Source organism: Coffea arabica, chromosome 3c (assembly GCF_036785885.1).
Source record: "Coffea arabica cultivar ET-39 chromosome 3c, Coffea Arabica ET-39 HiFi, whole genome shotgun sequence".
NCBI lineage: Eukaryota > Viridiplantae > Streptophyta > Magnoliopsida > Gentianales > Rubiaceae > Coffea > Coffea arabica.
In genome coordinates this window covers 36264634-36282022 of record NC_092314.1, presented here as the reverse complement: position 1 = coordinate 36282022, position 17389 = coordinate 36264634, and the positions used below count along the sequence as shown (strand labels likewise).

The 17389-nt window shown below is 34.4% G+C and overlaps 1 protein-coding gene across 4 annotated transcripts; it reads right to left on the bottom strand.

Moving 5' to 3' along the window:
- Window positions 1-1109: 1109 nt before the first annotated feature.
- Window positions 1110-11597, bottom strand: LOC113734994 (uncharacterized CRM domain-containing protein At3g25440, chloroplastic). Of its 4 annotated transcripts, none has more exons than XM_072082664.1 (5): window positions 11176-11597; window positions 10446-10743; window positions 9526-9927; window positions 6913-7303; window positions 1110-5835 (listed from the first exon to the last, which is right to left on the bottom strand). In XM_072082664.1, exons 1-5 carry the CDS (start codon window positions 11337-11339, stop codon window positions 5819-5821), a joined length of 1272 nt encoding a protein of 423 aa, XP_071938765.1. In that variant the 5' UTR covers window positions 11340-11597; the 3' UTR covers window positions 1110-5818. The 4 variants fall into 4 exon arrangements, with proteins under 4 accessions (XP_071938765.1, XP_027117660.1, XP_027117659.1 ...); XM_027261859.2 differs by having other exon boundaries at window positions 1110-5807; XM_027261858.2 differs by lacking the exon at window positions 1110-5835 and having other exon boundaries at window positions 6787-7303.
- Between the last annotated feature and the right edge of the window lie 5792 nt (window positions 11598-17389).

Here is a 17389-nt window from a genome sequence, read left to right as displayed (position 1 = left end):
CAAATATAAAACACTATTTAACCTTGGCTTGACTAATTAGTAAACCAAACTTGAACCAACTCCTATCAAATTCAAGTGTCGAGTAATTTGATTTATCTTTCAACCCTAGCAAGAATTATACACAAAGAAGATTGAGTCTTCAAAACTTAATTATTACTAAAGTTACTTCATGGAAGATACTAAAATTAAACAGTCAGACATATTGGAGACCTTAGTCTAGATCATTCAGCCGTATCTTACTCCTTTCTACTCTATCATGCTTTTTCCCCTTCAAAAACCTCAAAACCCACGCAGCTTTGTTCAGATAAAGAACAAGATCAGAAATGATAATCTAACACATCTTTACTAGATTACTTTTTGATTTACCATTTTCACGAGTAATTTTTGCTTAGAATTTGTAAAAATTAGCTTCACATCGGATAGTTTGTCGTTTCAATCTTGTTTATGAAGAGTTTACAGAAATGGTGGTAGTTCGCAGTAGAAGAATTACTTTGGTGAAATGTCTGTGCTGTTAGATATGGAGGACCGAAGGTGGTGTCATAAGGTCAAGTGGAAGGCGTGAAGGAGGAAAGACGTGGAATAGGTAGAAGAGACAAATGAAGGCGTGATTTCAAGACCACGCCTTAGCTGGAAGTTGATTCTGCAACAAACGCACGTGAAGACTGAAATTCGAATAACAAACTTTCAAATTGGCTGCAACGGCCTCTCAGCCACTTGGTCATGCCAATTAGAAGATATGAAGTTGGTTATCAGCAGGTCATCTATAAATAGGATAGATTGAATGTAATAGGGAGGCAATTTTTGTGTAATATCAACAGAGATTGGGGCTGAGCCCTTCCTGTTTCTTTTCCCCCAAATTCCTCACTCTTGTTCATCCTCTTAGCTTTTTCCCGCCCTTTCTGTAACCCCTAATTCATACATCAATTACAGCTATCTGAGTCAATTCTACAACTTATCTCTTCAATTGATTAGTTGTTATCCAGTTGATTTATTCATTCCTGTTATTAGATTTGAGAATTCCACATAGCTCAGTCTGGTACCATTACAGGTGGCTGGAGGATGAAGTGCAACTGATGGAAGGAAGGTAACAATGGAAAGTGAAACATGTACAAGGGAAGAAAAAAGGAAAGTATAATAGAGGTGGAAACACAGGATCCATATACACAAATCCACAAACATGGTGGTAAAATGTTCACAATACTTTTGTACATACCACTAAGAAGACTCTTTCCAGCACAGTATGCTGATGTAAACAATTTACTTTCACATGAACTCTGTTAATCACGACAATTATCATTAAAATGCCCGAAGATACTTTCAACCCCCGAGAAATTCCCCTTACCTTGATTATGCAGGTCACTAATCAAATTTTAACATCCCCATCCACCCTAGGTTTATCGAAGTGTGAAATTCTTTTCTTGTTCAACAAAGGAAAAGATTGTCTTAGTTCAGTTGTCGTGGTCTTCTCAACAGCTTATCCAAGGGGCAAAGACCACTTTGAATGATCAATGAGCAACACCATAATGAAAAAAATGCAGGTATAAATATCATACCCTTGTTGATGCAGCCTATAAGTCCATAAATTTTTATCCTCAATCATTAGGATGGCCATCCCAACTTTATTATCGGTTTCTCTAACTCTTGCTTACTTTCTGTACAGCAATGGCATAAGTGCTTCCTCTTTGTCACCTGTTTCATATCCTCCATCTTCTGTTGCTCATAATCAGCTTAGCCTTTGGTCCAAATACGTGCACAACCCAATGCCTGAAGTTCTTCTCTCAAAACTATCTCCCATGTCTAAGCGAGACTTTAGTTACTTCAATTCATTATTGTCCAAGCCAACTTTTGTAGCAGATGCCAAATTTTGCTCCACTGCTCAATTAGCTTGTTCTTATTCCAATCAGGATCAAAACCGGCACATCACAAATCCATCTCAAGGATCCAAACTGATTGATTATATACCATATGGACCATATGCTGCAAATGCATCTCGAGGATCTAAGCTGATTATGTATACACCTTATGGACTAGAAAATACTTCTCAAACATCAAAACTGATCAAGTATATTCCGTATGGACCATACTTTGCAAATGCATCTCAAAAATCTGAACAAAGTAGCTACAGAGAAAATGTTACCAAGTTATCTCCTAGCCAAGGATTAGACGATCCTCATGTTTTCTTTCGACTTTCAGTGCTTAAAATAGGGAATAAAGTCCATATACCAAAAGTTCTAAATCACAGATTCCCACATCGTTCATTCCTTCCTTTTCCAATAGCAAAAAAGTTTATGATGAGCTCCAATGACATTGAAAGAATCTTTCCGGAGTGTTTTGGGTCTCCTACAACAAGAGATGCAGTTTTAAGTACCATTTTTTATTGCAATGCACCAGCAATAAAGGAAGAGACCAAGAGCTGCCCCAAGTCATTAGAGGAGATGCTTGGATTTTCCAAAGCTCTTTTAGGCAAAAACCTTTTATCTGTTTTGACAACCGAAAGCGGAAGGGGCTCAGGAACTAATCTCCTGATTCAAAATATAAAACAATTTGATGTCAAAAAACTTGTGGCATGTCATGAGCTTTTCTTCCCCTTTGCTACGTATTTTTGCCACTCACTCCCCTCAACACACCTGTATCGTATCACCTTAGTTGAAGTTGAAACAGGAGTTCCTATCAACAAGGTTCTAGCAATATGTCATATGGATACATCTGGAATTCCTGCAGATCATATTTCACTCAGAGTATTGAATCTTTCACCTGGACAAGGTGAAGCATGCCATTGGATGCTAGAAACTGATCTCATTTGGATTGATGAAGGTGAAAGCATGGTGTAAGTGATGCTGCTGACTGCTGATAAAGACAGGGAACCTCCCTTGTGGTGATTGTCAAGCGTTATATTAAGCTCCAGAAGAAAGAAAAGATTCTGCATTGATGTGATTGTAAAAGAACATACTAGCTCTATATACAGTTGCTACTGTATAGTTTACAGAAACAGGTGGTGTGTTCTATAAATAAATCTTTATAAAACTTTATTTGCTTTCAGTCTCCAGGAAAATTTTTAAAAAATTATCATCAAAGGCGCATTTGTTTGAGCATATAGGCAAGACTTTTATCAAATTATCATGGATGAATTGAGAATATATACTCAATAATATAGGAATATGTACCATTCTTTGTACATAATGTACTTCACATTTTTTTATTAATAAATAGCAAACTTTAATTACTCTTTCAATAACAAATTGCTTATCTAGCATGCAATTTCCAGTAAGTGTTGCTAATCTATCTCATATGGATACATAACTTTCTTTGTATAGCTTTGGTTCCAAATCTTTTACGCGGTAATCTCTGAAATTATCTTACACCTAGATGGAAGTACATCTGATATATAGTTTATATATATATATATATATATATTTATATATATATACCAAAGTTTTAAGGTTATTACTATCATTTCTTCTATCTTTCCAATTACAAACTTTTTTTCTTTGTTTTGACAATACCATCCAAACAATGCAGAGTTAATCACTAGGTTGTTCTATAAAAATTTGTGCTTTGCAGGCAATTGTTTTCTTGGGTTTCGCAGATTAGCCTTCCATGTAGCTCGATTGAAATTAATTTGGTAATAAAAAAGAAAAAGACTAGTACCAAAGCAAAGTGTAATACTTTTAGTTGCATATCGTTTTGGATTAATATGAAAGTCGGGTAATTAAAAGGTCTAATTCTATTTAAAATTAATCTTTGCTCACTTAGGCCAATTCTTGAGTTTTTGCCCTTCTTATATTCCTTGATACCAAAAGTTATTTTAACAAATCTTCAGAATCTTACTAATATGCTATTCGTAAAATAACTTTGGTATCAAGGAATATTGACCACATCTGGATTGCTGTGGAAGAAATTAAAAGAAGGAAAGAGTAATTGCTTGTCAAATGAACTGTAAGCTAATCCACATCTGGATTCAGAAAGTATATTGGAAAGAAAATGTACCTTTTTGTACCATAGAGCAACACATGAAGCACATTATGAAGCACGAGCAACATTGGAGGACTAAGTCAGGTTGTTAAAATTCAACAGTTTACTCTAAGCTAATCTATGATAGACAATATCATTTAGCCATATATAGTCAGAGTTTCAATTAACAGCATTCATCTTGTAAATCTTGAAAAAATGACACAAATTCACATGGAAAGTTTCACTGGGTAATGTTTGAATAAAGGCTACCAGACCGTTAAGGACAAAGCAAAATCAATTCCTCTGAAAGGCCAAATGTCAGCTCACTCCTAATTTACCTTTAATATCATGAACGATAAAATTTTCAGCAATTATCATCACTCAAACTACTGCAAGTGTACATCAATCACAAGAAATTATCATGTGATTCTCGGCTAAGTTCTGGCTACAATGTCCTGTAGTGAAGCTACTGGATAATAGGCATAAAGAAGTTAATCTTAAGTATACAAACAAAGAAAAATACAAAATTCTAAAGGAAAGCAAGACTTAGGCTAAGATACTTGGTGGTAAAAAGCAAAGAGATGCAGCAAGTTATTCCTGATGTTAATAGCTCCAGCATCCGGAAAATTTTCACAGCAGGCAATCTTAAAGTATATATAATACGGACTTACAGTATACTATACCTAGGAAATTAGAAAGGAGTTGAAATGTGGAAACACATATATAATGATGATTAATAACCATGACAAATGGAAAGAAGCACCACAGTCTGGTTCTTCAAATTCTCGTACATGATCTCTTTACTCTAAATATGGAAAACTCAACGATTCCCCAAAAATTAATTTTTCTCCAAAATAGGGCAAAACTTTTAAACAAACTACATGACTAACTGGCATTTTTCTTAGAATATGAACACTTTATGTAGGTCTCTGAAGCAACTGAATAAAAAAAGGTTTGACCTACGGACCAGAAATCTTGAAAATTTTGGCAATTAACCAAAGACCAAACAAATGACTAACTCCAAATATCAGAAACTACTGCTAACACTATCTAGTGGTACACCAACTTAAGTATTAAATTGAAGAAACATGCTATTACTCACCACAGACACCTGCCTTTTAACCCAAAGGACTTCTTAACTGAACAGAACAACACATCCAGATACCATTATCTTTGTATTTCCAATTAAATAACCATGCATCATCATCTATGATGATATCTATTGCCTGTAACAAATTGGCCAATCTTGTTGCAGCACACATCATATTGTTTGACCATAACCTACCCAAGTTGACAGAATTATATGTAAGTTTGACAATCAGCGCCTAGTGATAAAAAGGCTTTACGCAAACTTAGCCAAACAGTTTGTCACTGAGGAAAAAGGAACATAAAAATGAAATAAATAAAAATAAAAAACTAAATCAGTGGTTTCTAACAAACTGAAGACTCCACGATTAAAAGCAAAGATAAAAGCAGTTATTGAATATTGTATTACTCTGCCACTTCCCATCAGCTTTTTTTAAAACATCAAACTCATTTGATCAAGTTTCAAATCAAGTATCCCCTTCATCAAAATCATGATAATGAAGAAAATGTATCAGACACAACTAAATCAGAAATCTAAATGAACATGCTTAATAATATTTTCAGACTCGTAGCATTAGTGATTTTTATAGCAATTTTTTGGTTTTGACATCATAACAACTTTCTCATCCCAAATTAAGCAGCATACTACAAGTTACCAGCACCAACTCATTCTCCCCCTCTTTAACTTCTCCATGTCAAGTTTTTCTCCACTTGCTACCTCGATCTCCACTACCTCATCCATCAGTGAAGTCGAGTTTATCCTGTAGGCCCTGAATAGAGACTAAAAGTAGCTTATACCTACTTAGAACCAAAAAAAAAAAAAATTTAATCCATTAAATTGGTGATAAAAATGGCACCAGAAAAATCGATGGATCTAGTAGACTGCATATACAGCTTCTTTTCCAAGAAAATCAATGCCAAGTATGAGTTTAGATATAAAACCTAAATAACTACAAAACACCATGTTACTTCATTGCTGCACACATAATGCACAAACTGTGGCACAAGAAATTGTTATGCTATGAACTAAATGGACCAATATATTTCTATGGACTATTGGCTTGAGCAGAAAACATGTGTCACCAAAACTTGAATAGCTATGAAGTAAAAGTCCACATGGTGCGATTTTACAAGAATGAACACATACTATTATCAAAGTCCACGTAGTAATAGCTACGGCTCATCAGCAGTTCTTTAGAAATACATTAAAACTGTCTAAGAAGTAGAATTTTCTTTTCTACTAGTCATTAAGAGTGATTGAGCATCATTCTCTGGCTATTCATGAAATTAATGACAACCACCAACTTCAATTTTCTATCTAAACTTTTCACAGGTACCAAATAGCCAGGAAAAATTTCGAACACGCTTGTTTGGTTTTTCAAGTTTCTTCATTCGTTAATCTTGAACTGTATTGCTCCTTGAAGTTGTAACCATAACACCATTTGTTTTACTAGAATTCGCTGACAAACTCAATGTCCTATTGATCTGATCATAGCTTATCTATTGTCTTGCAAGAGCATTCTTTTTATCCCCTAAGTCTACATGTAAAACGAATATTTGGCCAATCATGCATCTGATCTTCTTTTGCAAAACAGACAGATTAAGACAAGCAAGTGTTTTAAATTTAGCCAACAGGGAGATCAAAACTTAGTGTTTGCTGCTTCAAACAGATATAACAAGATAAAATGCAGTATATGTAAGATTAAGGAAAGCAAGCTCCTGAAAGAAAATAAAACAAACAGAGCAATATAGGGTCTAAACCAATTAAAATAAATATTGCAAAACAAAATATTGCTCAAAACAAATTCTCATTCAGCATTCCATTTACTTGATGTACAGATCCTGAACCTGGTATTCTAGTATAAGAGACACTACCTGTTTCTTCGTCACATGACTCTATTTCCCCAGTATGAGTTCCATCATCCTCATAATCTATTTCACTTGCAGATGCAGCATTATTCTTGCACTTGTCATCAAATTCAGAGATTTCTTCAGATTCTAAGATTTCATCATCCATGGAATCAATATCTGTTTGAAAGAGAGCATGAGAACATTCTTCAGTTATTGAAGACGCATCTTCTTTTCCCTCAACCTTCCTTGCCCATTCTATTCGTCTTGGTTTATCAAAGATTGAGTTCAGATTCCGGTCATTTGGGTCACCGTAAAGTGCAACATGTCTATAGTATAATTCAAGCTCCTTCTCGGCAATAGCAATAAACCGTCTAACAGACTCAAGTGACTGCTCGTACTTGGATTTTTCTAATGCCTGAAAGAAGATGAAAAAATCACTGAAAAGGTTAACAAAATTGTAATCTACAATGGAAAAGAGAAGGAAAAGGAGCACATCAAAAACCAGACAAATGTATGCCGAGTAAGACCCCTTTTTCTTTGATTGCCTAAGAGATGACTGCTCATTAAACTGATGTCCACAGGATACCCAATCATAAAGGAGATGGATGATTCCAACAAAATAGCCCATCTACAGAGCATTTATATAGCTCAAGCAAAGTCACATGAGCGTAAAAATTTTTTTGCCAAGAAGATTCCACAATATTCTCGGATAAGGTAATGTTAATGGTGAGGTTTATAAAATTGAAACCTTCATATGACAACCTTGCGGACAATTATAAACCTTTTGATATAAATTAAAAAGGACCTCTTCCATAGAGTAATCCAACAAAGAGGCAGCTTTCAAAAACACTAGATTTTATGAAAATCTGTCATTGACTTCAAACAAGAAGCAAACTTGAAGTTTATTACAAGAAGTCCAAGTATAATTGTCACGTGAATGCTACTACAAATGTGACATTTGCATTTCTCATGAAGACATTCATAGAGCACTGCCACAACCTATAGTGATATCGCAGTCACAAAATTACAGTAAAAGGTAACTGCAAATTCTCACATGTCAGGTCAGACATCCCTGAATGTATAGTGAATTTGGTACCTAACAGAAGCATGGAACTCTTGTTCAGAACTCCGTATATACTCCTTTCAATAGACAAAACAAGTACTCATCCATGATAACCGTGACAAGGAAAGAACTATATATTCCTGTAGTAGCCAAGTTGAACATAAACACAGCCTTGTTTCCCTCCCCTTTTTTAATTTTGTTTCTTTATTATTTTCTACTGATCTCTGTTTTAGCACCCAAACAACCATATAATTCCTATACAAGTGAGTTATCATGGCTTAGAGTTGAGGAATTTTCTAAAACAACAATGCCGTGATCCTGAAATTCAGCATCAGCCCTAAAGCTAGAACTTGCTACAATCATATAAAGACCACCAACAACCCTACATGAAGTCACCAAATTAAGCCTTTATCAATCGAAACAGAACCATAAAGGCACTGATGTCAAAAGTAAAATTAACTGACATGGTTGGAATCCTTGAATCAATTGAAAGCTATTTCCAAATGCAAACAGGATTACTGGGTCTAAAATACAATCCAAATAAACAAAGCCACAATCAATATTCAGGATTGCACCCAAAACAATCTTATTGTTGGATCACAAGAACAACTGAATTGATAAAGAAAATTCAAATCTTGAAGATCAAATATTCATGTAGAACCATTAAACTGGCTGTAAAGGCAAATAGTCCTCGATCTTTTTAATAACACCTAAGCACTCATTGTGATCCTGGACGAATATATTTAGGACAAACAATCCACATTTATTTGCAACATTTTTCAGACATCCAACATTTTCATTATAAGAGATATATTGACAAGAACACAGAAGAGAGAAATTTAATGCTCAAATTATGCTTGCAAAAACTCCAGCAGAGTGCATAGTTATTCCCCAAAAAAAAAATTTTTTTTTGGGTCAACCAACGCCAATATACAAGAAACTGACATAAGTTAAGTCCTACCAGTATGTTCCAAAAAGTTTTAAAAATCTCGCAAATTTCTATTACATATATCCCTCGTACTAGTTTTCAAAAGCTAGCAATTTGACTTACCAGTATTACTTAGATTCTATCCACTTTGCACCCATATGATCATACATGCAACAACACATGCTTGTAACTGAAGTTCAGTAGAAACTTCAGTGATAAAAGGATGGCCTGCATGACTGAGGAATAACCAAATAATCGAAATGTACTATACATGTCTGGTTATGTTATTTCAAGTAAAATGTTTTTCATTGTAGACTGTCTTCATGTCCCATGTCCAATGTCAATTTTTCAGCTTCAAAAAAAAATGAAGTGTACCATCTCATCAGAATAGACCCAAGAGTCTTGAAAAAGGAAAAAGTAACTAAAAAACTATCAGAAGGTTGCATAAGTTATACAAGCCAATGAATGAGTCTAAATCAACTCAGACACTAAGACGATTAAAAATTGCAGTAGAAAAGATATGTAGGAAAACCAATCCACAAAGCAATCAAAGATAACTAAGAATCTCCTACAGGTAGCCAGAGACTTATGTAGTACCCAAAGAAGTATAGATTTATAAACAAAGTAAATCATAGAAGAAACTTACCCTCTTCTTGGACAATGTATCGATGGGCGACATAACTTCTGGCTGCACATAATCCATTCCGCGATAAAAAACTATTGTATCATCACCGATTATTTGAATTGGAATTCCACCACTAAGCCTGGCAATTTCACTAGCATAATCTTGCACTTGACCAGGTTTGCAAGGTTTGCAAATGACCTTGACAGTTTCATGCTTCTTCCAATGCAAATGCATATTAAGAATGACACCACCAAATACTCCTCTCCTACCAATAGGTACATAATTCGACCTTTTCTGGGCCATTTTCTTCATGTAAAATCGTTCTTCGCCAGTCAGCTCATGTGGCTTAACAACAGGACCCTGGACCTTGTTGACCTCATACCGCTTTAGTCTTTCAATTAGCAAGGCTTCCTTAATTTTGGCCTGAGGTAAAGAAAAATCAGCCCTGTCAGTTAACCAACCAAACTAAGCCAATCTGAGGCATACATATACAACCCATAGCCAATTCTCTCTCTTTGAGAATAGAAGGAAAAACAGGGAAAATAGAAATAACCAATACCCAGGAATTAAAGAACAACCTTAAGGAGAATTCTGACCGCCATCAGTTGATCAGATAGATAAAAAAACACAAACAAGAATTAATTGCCATCGAAATAAACGCTAACAAATTGAGTAGCACCACAAAGATGCACCGCAATGTGCCCATTTTTAACCAGTGAACTATGAACTGCTTAGCCAAAGCTATCCACCATGATCATTCCAGGAACAGAGTTTGTGTCAAGCACACAATTAGTCAGCTATTAATTGAGTCCATATATATGAAGATGAATAGTAGAAACTTCAAAAGAGAATGCATATCCGAATTATCTTATTCAGAAAAAGGCAGGTCTTTAAATGCTGCATTGAGACAAATAATAATAATTAGTTGTTTGTCAACTTACCCTTTCCAGCTTGTATTTAATCCTTTCCTCAGCATTAGCAAACCTCTGCTTTTTCTTCTTCCCTTTGACACCTAGTCTTCTAGGGTCTCTTTTATTGGCAGCCTTTCTCTTTTGCTTTTCTTTTTTCCTTTTCATCTTCAGCCGCTTCTTTGTCATCCACTTGTCCTTTTTAGGCTGCTCAATTTCATGAGTCTCAAATTTCGGCTTTCCCTGTGGAGATATCACTAAATTCACTCTGCCATGGCTAAAATTCCTCAGTGCCAACCATGAACTTCTTAAAGTCAATTGCATTGGAGGCCTAAATATAACCGAAAACCGTTGGCACGGGTTCTAAAGAATTGGCTATAAAGTAACCAGCAAAACTAATGAAAACCCAGTAAACCTCAACTAAAGGTAGAAAGCTAAGCAAACAAATCATTACCGAAATTTTTTATCAAAGAGACCCCATTTTTCCTCAATTTCTCAAATTATTGCTCATGATAATCCCAAACTCCTTAACCCTTTTATTTGCTCCTCGCAGGTTACAGAAAGATTAAAGTTAATTAGGAATTAACAAATCCAGCAACAAAATCACCTAAAAGGATTTAAAATCACGATTTTTTCCTACTAGATTGTTTTTAATCTACACATGCATAACTGTTTTTTTCTTTACACAAACAAAAACATTGAGCAGTAAATAAAACCAAAGAATTACATAGATTCCTTTCTCTCTTTTTTTTTGTGAGGGTACCTGAAATCAAGAGAAATTGGAGAGGATGGTTTGAGAAGTGAGGAAATACAGAATCGACGGGTACCACCGATCAAAGACTTCACCATCTCTTTTGTTCTTACATTCCCCGCAGCTCTCTGCATTAGGATGTGGGTTGGGAGAAAGAGAGGTCGGATTAATTTCATTCTACCTCTCCCAAGTAGATTGAAACTTAATTTCAAGCCCTAAAATCCAAAATCAAATTCAACTAAAAAAAAACCAATTCAGCAGTTTCATTGAAAAGATTCACTTTAATTTGGCCCCAATCCAGTTTCTGAATGGTTGTTGAAACGTGATGGAACCATCAATTGGCATCCAAACCATAGGTCTGAGTGGTATAAAAGTTTTGAAGTTTGCACTGAAGTCGTACTTATACTGGACCGAGGAGAAGGGGCGGGAATGGTTGCGACGGTTTTGGTCATTTTCATGATGCGTAATTTTGATTGCACGCAACGTAACTTTATTTACATAACGTGTATAAAATTTTGTGGATCTTACCCATATTATAAAAATTGATATACAACTAGTGATTTAGGCCCCATATTTTTTTAGTCAAAATCTGACCGTGAACAGTTCAGAAACGGTCATTTTAACTTGATTTATAAGATTTTCCAATTTCCCACTCCCTCAAATTGAATTTGCCCAACATTAGTAAAAAAATAAATAATTAAATAATAAATGTAAAATTAGTAAATAAATTATAATAAAAATTAGAGAAGGTTTTAAGATGCTATTTGAATTTTTTATTTCATTAATAGAATAAAATACCAATAAAGGGAAAAGGGGGAAAAGAAAGCCTAGAATGGGATTTGGCAAATCTAGCTGAATGCATCAACAGTTTAGGAAAAATTTTCCGATATCAATAGTCATTACGAGGTATTTGGATTGTCACATTTACCTAAACAATATTCAAAATGCAATTTTAGACTTTTGAAGCAAAAAAAAATACTCCATTTACATGGACGAATCCAGCAAATAAGAGAAATGAGATCACGAGATTAATTATGAGGAAGATGTTAGCCTTGAGCAACTACATACACCCAATGCAAACCAATTGCTACTTTAATTATCGCTCTTCTAGTTTTGAAGTCAAACACAAGTAAACTTAACTTCAAAAAATAGCATTAAAGAAAATTCCACAAGGCCTGATCCGATTCGACTAAGATTAGTCCCAAATCATAAAATGAATATGGATACTTGTGATTTATACCAAAATTGAAATTTTCACAAGTGAACATGCGTAAAAATAAATAAATAAATAAAAGTAAAGTCCCACATTTCAAACTTTTGTAGGAAAAAGTTATGTAATAACGAAGTCTGGACACTTGGTCACGCTCAATTTTAAAAACTAAAGAAAAAAAAGAAACAAAAATAATACAATGTCCCATATTTCATATTAGGTCACATGAATTATAAACGTAAAATTAAAGCCTGATTTGACAAATTGAAGATTTTTTGTGCTAAATTGACTCTATAATAGTACGGGCATAAATGAAAACTTCTAATATAAAGCTACTGGTTCCAAAAAGCTAGGGGTGAACATCTAAGGGAACATTGCAGGACTTGGCTGCATTTTCAAAAATGTTTTCATCTTCTACGTATGTCTATTGTCCTTTGTGATTCCTTGTCATGATTATAATTAGTTAGGCAGTTAGGTAGCTAATTGTAGAGGATGGGATGATTGAGATGCATTGAGCAATTTTATAAATAATTTTTGTACTAATAAATTGTAATCATTGAGGTAGAGTTGAACAAGGAAGAAATAGGTAACATTTCAATACCAAATGTTTCAACAAATGATTTGGTTATGATTTCTATAGAAAATTCTGAGGAAGGGATGAGAAAATGTGGTGAAATCATCTTAAATCATCAACTGTTGGATGACACGAAGATTGAAACTCATGGAATTTGTATTCAAGAAAATGTTGATATTGAGTTCCAAGACCCGCAATTGATGAAAGGAGAGATTAATATGTCTGAAAGGCAAAGATTGCAAGATGAAGTGGAAATGCCTAGTATATTGCAATAATGGACTGTTGTTGAAAAAAATCACAAAGGGGTTGAAAAACTCAGATCATTGATGTTATTAGGAGGTTTGGATTGGCTGAGAAGTTTGTGCTACAATTCTTTAAGCCAAGAGACTTCATGGAGGTTCTTATAGATTCTCTCTTTCAAGAGTATTTGGCTGGAATCATTAGTAAGGAGTCCAAAATTGTGATGAAACCATGGTCTAAATTAGTGACTAGGTTCAGGGGTGGCACTCTTACAAGTGGAACTACATATTCTCAATCCAAAAATATGTCAACTTGGACATTCTAATTTCACCATGACAGGTGATACTCTTTGTTTTTGTTTCAATGCTAGATGGAATTTACTTGAGCATAAGATTACTTGTCACCGGAGAATTTTGCAAATTAATGATATGGGTATTTTTGTGGAAGTCAACTAGATGTATGGTTATAGCTTTGTAACATTTGAACTCCGGTAATTGCAACCCGAAATGATCAATGATGGATAGGATATTATGTTCAAGGTATTGTTGGAAGGGCCAACTATCATGTACATAGGAGGAGCTACACTAATAAAATTTTTCTCAATAAGGAATCAAGGAAGTTTATTGAAGGATACTAATGCACATACTAGTTTTGCTAAGTCTATGATAGATGTGGAGAATGATGATATAGCAGGTTCTCAAGTTGAGTTTCTTTCAAAGTCTTTATGCCTAAATTTTCTGATGGCAAGTTGTTTTGTACGGTATGGAAAGGATTTAACTTCCTACAAAGATCTTGATAGTAGTGGTCATCCAACTAGAGACTTGATTAGTCAAAGACAACCGGAATGGAGGATAGAAGAATCAAACTGGGGCATGAAGTATGCTTTAAACTTTAAGCAATCCCTCAACATAACTTTGGTAGGAGCTTGGGTGCTTATTCATCCCAATAGAAACCAATTTGAGATGGGAAGATTAAGTCATTGGCTTTTGTTGATGCTGACTCTAAGGGAATTAATCTTAGGAAAGAAATGAAAGTGGGAATTGGTTTGCATCAGTATACACTTGGTTACAAGGTTTCAAGATATTCAAATTATCGAGTTGCACTTGATTGTAAAGATGCAATTGAGTTCTCATTTGAGATCAAGTATCCTAAACATTTTGATATTTGTTTTATAATCAAGAGGATGCAGACTATGTCAAAGCTATAATTGTACAAGGACAAGATATTTTCATAGAAGTTTATGGTGTGTCCAAGATTTTTATAGTTGCGAAAACTTGGCCTACAATACGGAGTAAAATTCAAGGCTACAAACTTTTGGAAGAGAGTTTTTCTTGAGATCCAGGAGGATGGGATTATCTACTAGATTGCAACTTCCAAAATCGACCTCAAGACTTCGAAAACAAAATTGATACGGGTTGCTCTTTTGGTCATATTCTTTAAAGGCCAAGCTATGCAGTATCATTCCTAATCTCAATCCATGAGGACAAGAGTTCTTTTAAGTGGGGAATATTGTCATGATCCTAATTAGTTAGACAGTTATGTTGCTAATCCTAGAGGATGGGATAACTCAGATGTATTGAGTAATTTTATAATAGTTTTTGTACCGCTCAATTATAATCATTAATCAGTTTTAGTGAAATGCAAATTCTCTCTCTTATTCATCTTCTCTATTCTACATTTCTCCTTTCCTTCTCCTAATCTCTCTCTCTCTCTCTCTCTCTCTCTCTCTCTCTCTCTCTCTCTCATTTCATTCTTAATTCTAATCTTCTAACTTGGTTCCTGACAATCCCTTTCTTCTCTAAAAGTTAGGCTGGCTTGTGGTAATGTTTGAACATAACCCCTATCTCTTACACACTTATACACACAGTACATGCACCAAAACTCACAAAAACAAAAAAAAATTAAAAAAAGAGGGGACAAATCAGCAAAAACCAACACTAAGATCTCTAAACCTCTTTTGAAATGCCCATTGGAGCCTAATTTGTTCTCCCTTTGTCACAACTGCACAATACCACACGTCTCCGACTCTCAACAAAACCACTAATCAAACTTTTCTTTTAGTCTAGGCTTTTCATCAAGCATGTCTCGAGCATAAAAGGTTCTCGAAAGTCTACTAAAATCCAAGCAAAGAAGGGCCCAAGTTAGGAATCCAACCAAAAGTCTCAGTATTTATATCATATTAAAGGAACAAACAATAACAAAATTGCAATCACCGAGATTTGGCTCAGTGGCCACTAGAGAAGGATTAAGTCCCTCTTTTAGCTGTAGGTCGGGGTATCGAATGCCACCTATAGTGAAAAAATTCTAAAGAAGAGCATCCCTTTGATACAGCTAGGTCCATATACCTGTTAGCGAACCCCTACCTACTGTGAAAAAAATCCAAAATAGCTGCCAGAAATACCCCTTTGATCCAGTTGAGTTTGTATACCTGATAACCCCCCAACCCTGTAGACTAAGATAGATTATATTATAAAAATGTCATCATAGATTAAAATAGATTAGGTTATAAAAATGTCATCATTGCAACCAAAAAGACAAAAGACAATCACAAAATTGCAAAGAAATTACCAAGGAATTCAATAACAACACAAAGAAAACAAAAACTAAAACTAAAACATCCAAACAAGCTGCATGAACTTGGAAATTAGAAGAAGAAATGAGATAAAAAGGACCTTCCAATGCATTTTCACTTCAAAAACATGAATTGGGAAGTGATGGTGAAGATCTAAGTTGATAATTAACGGGCCAAAATTTTGATTTGGACTAATATCTTTTTCATGAGAAAGTTGCTAGGAACCAGTCCAAACTCAACGAAGAAAGAAAGGAGAAAAAAAAGTTTGAATGAAACTTATCGTTTAGGGTTGGATGCAGTTTCAAACACTAGTTAGAAGGATCGGACATTTAAAAAATGAAGAAAATTCCAATTTTATAATCAGATGATGCAATAGATGCACAACATGCCTATTGAATGTTCGACGAGTTGGTTAAACTCTGTGTAAACTCTCTGCTTTTGTCAAACATATTTCTTGGATGCTACATTGGCTGTTTGAAACTCCTAGTGAAGACCAACTCAACAGCCTTAGGACCTAAAATTGAAATATCGGATGCCCGACAACTCTAACGGCTAATTTTTTGATAGCTAGTTTTTTGACAATTAGAGAGACTTTTAGGATAAAATTTTACTATTTATAAATATTTCTAAATCTGAATATTAGAGAGAGTTTTGCATACAATTTGTAAGAGCGATTTTGAGAGAAAATACTTTTGTGTGTGATGTACTTGTAATCTTGGTGCGGTTGAAAAGTGTAGTAGTTCTTAATTGGTTGGGAGGCATTCAATTGTGGTTAACTTGACTGAAGTTGTAAAGCTCTTTAACTCAACTAAAAAGTAGTTAGGGTGAGTAAAGAGTGAGTTTTCTTATGTACAAGTTGGTTTGCTATGCCATCAAATTAAGAAACTATTATGGAATATTGAACTCCAAGTTTGAAAGAAACTTGGGAGTTTGTTTGATTTGAAACTCTTTTTACTTTTTATTGCTTTCTTTTATTACTTGTTTGTATGGTTAAATTGCTTTATTCTTATTGTTATTTTGCTTATTTAAGTGTGTGTTCGCTTAGGTGAATTTAATTAGTTAGAATTGGGTGAAATTTTTGTCATAATTTGCTTAGTTTAATATAACCTAATTCAGCCCCCTTTTAAGTTGCACATGGGGTTAACAGATAAGTAGTCACAGCAATGGCGAGGACGATGACTTCTCCACCTCTTTTTGCTCCTCAGTGTTACTCCTGTTTTTTGTTTTTCGTTTTCTGTTTTCTTCGTGATTTGCTTATTTTGCCTTTTAAATCTTTTTAATTTATTGTAGAAAGAAATAAAATCTAATTAATAGAGAATTATTTCAAAAACCAAAATTTCCTGAAAATTAAAAGAACTTTCTTACACAAATTGAGAATTTGAATTCATTAACTTTAGGATAGTTACTTGAAAATCAATACATCAAACGTAAAGGTATCCATTTACTAAGTTTCCCTCATATCTAAGATTCCTTTTGCACTCACACTGAATAAATGTTAATGAAAATTACAATTATTCATTTCCTTTTATCAAAATGTCTCATTTACCCTCTTCATTCCAAAATCCGTTAGTTAATGTTAATCACTACCATAATAGAATTTTCTTTACAACCAATTCTACTTTTTTCTTTT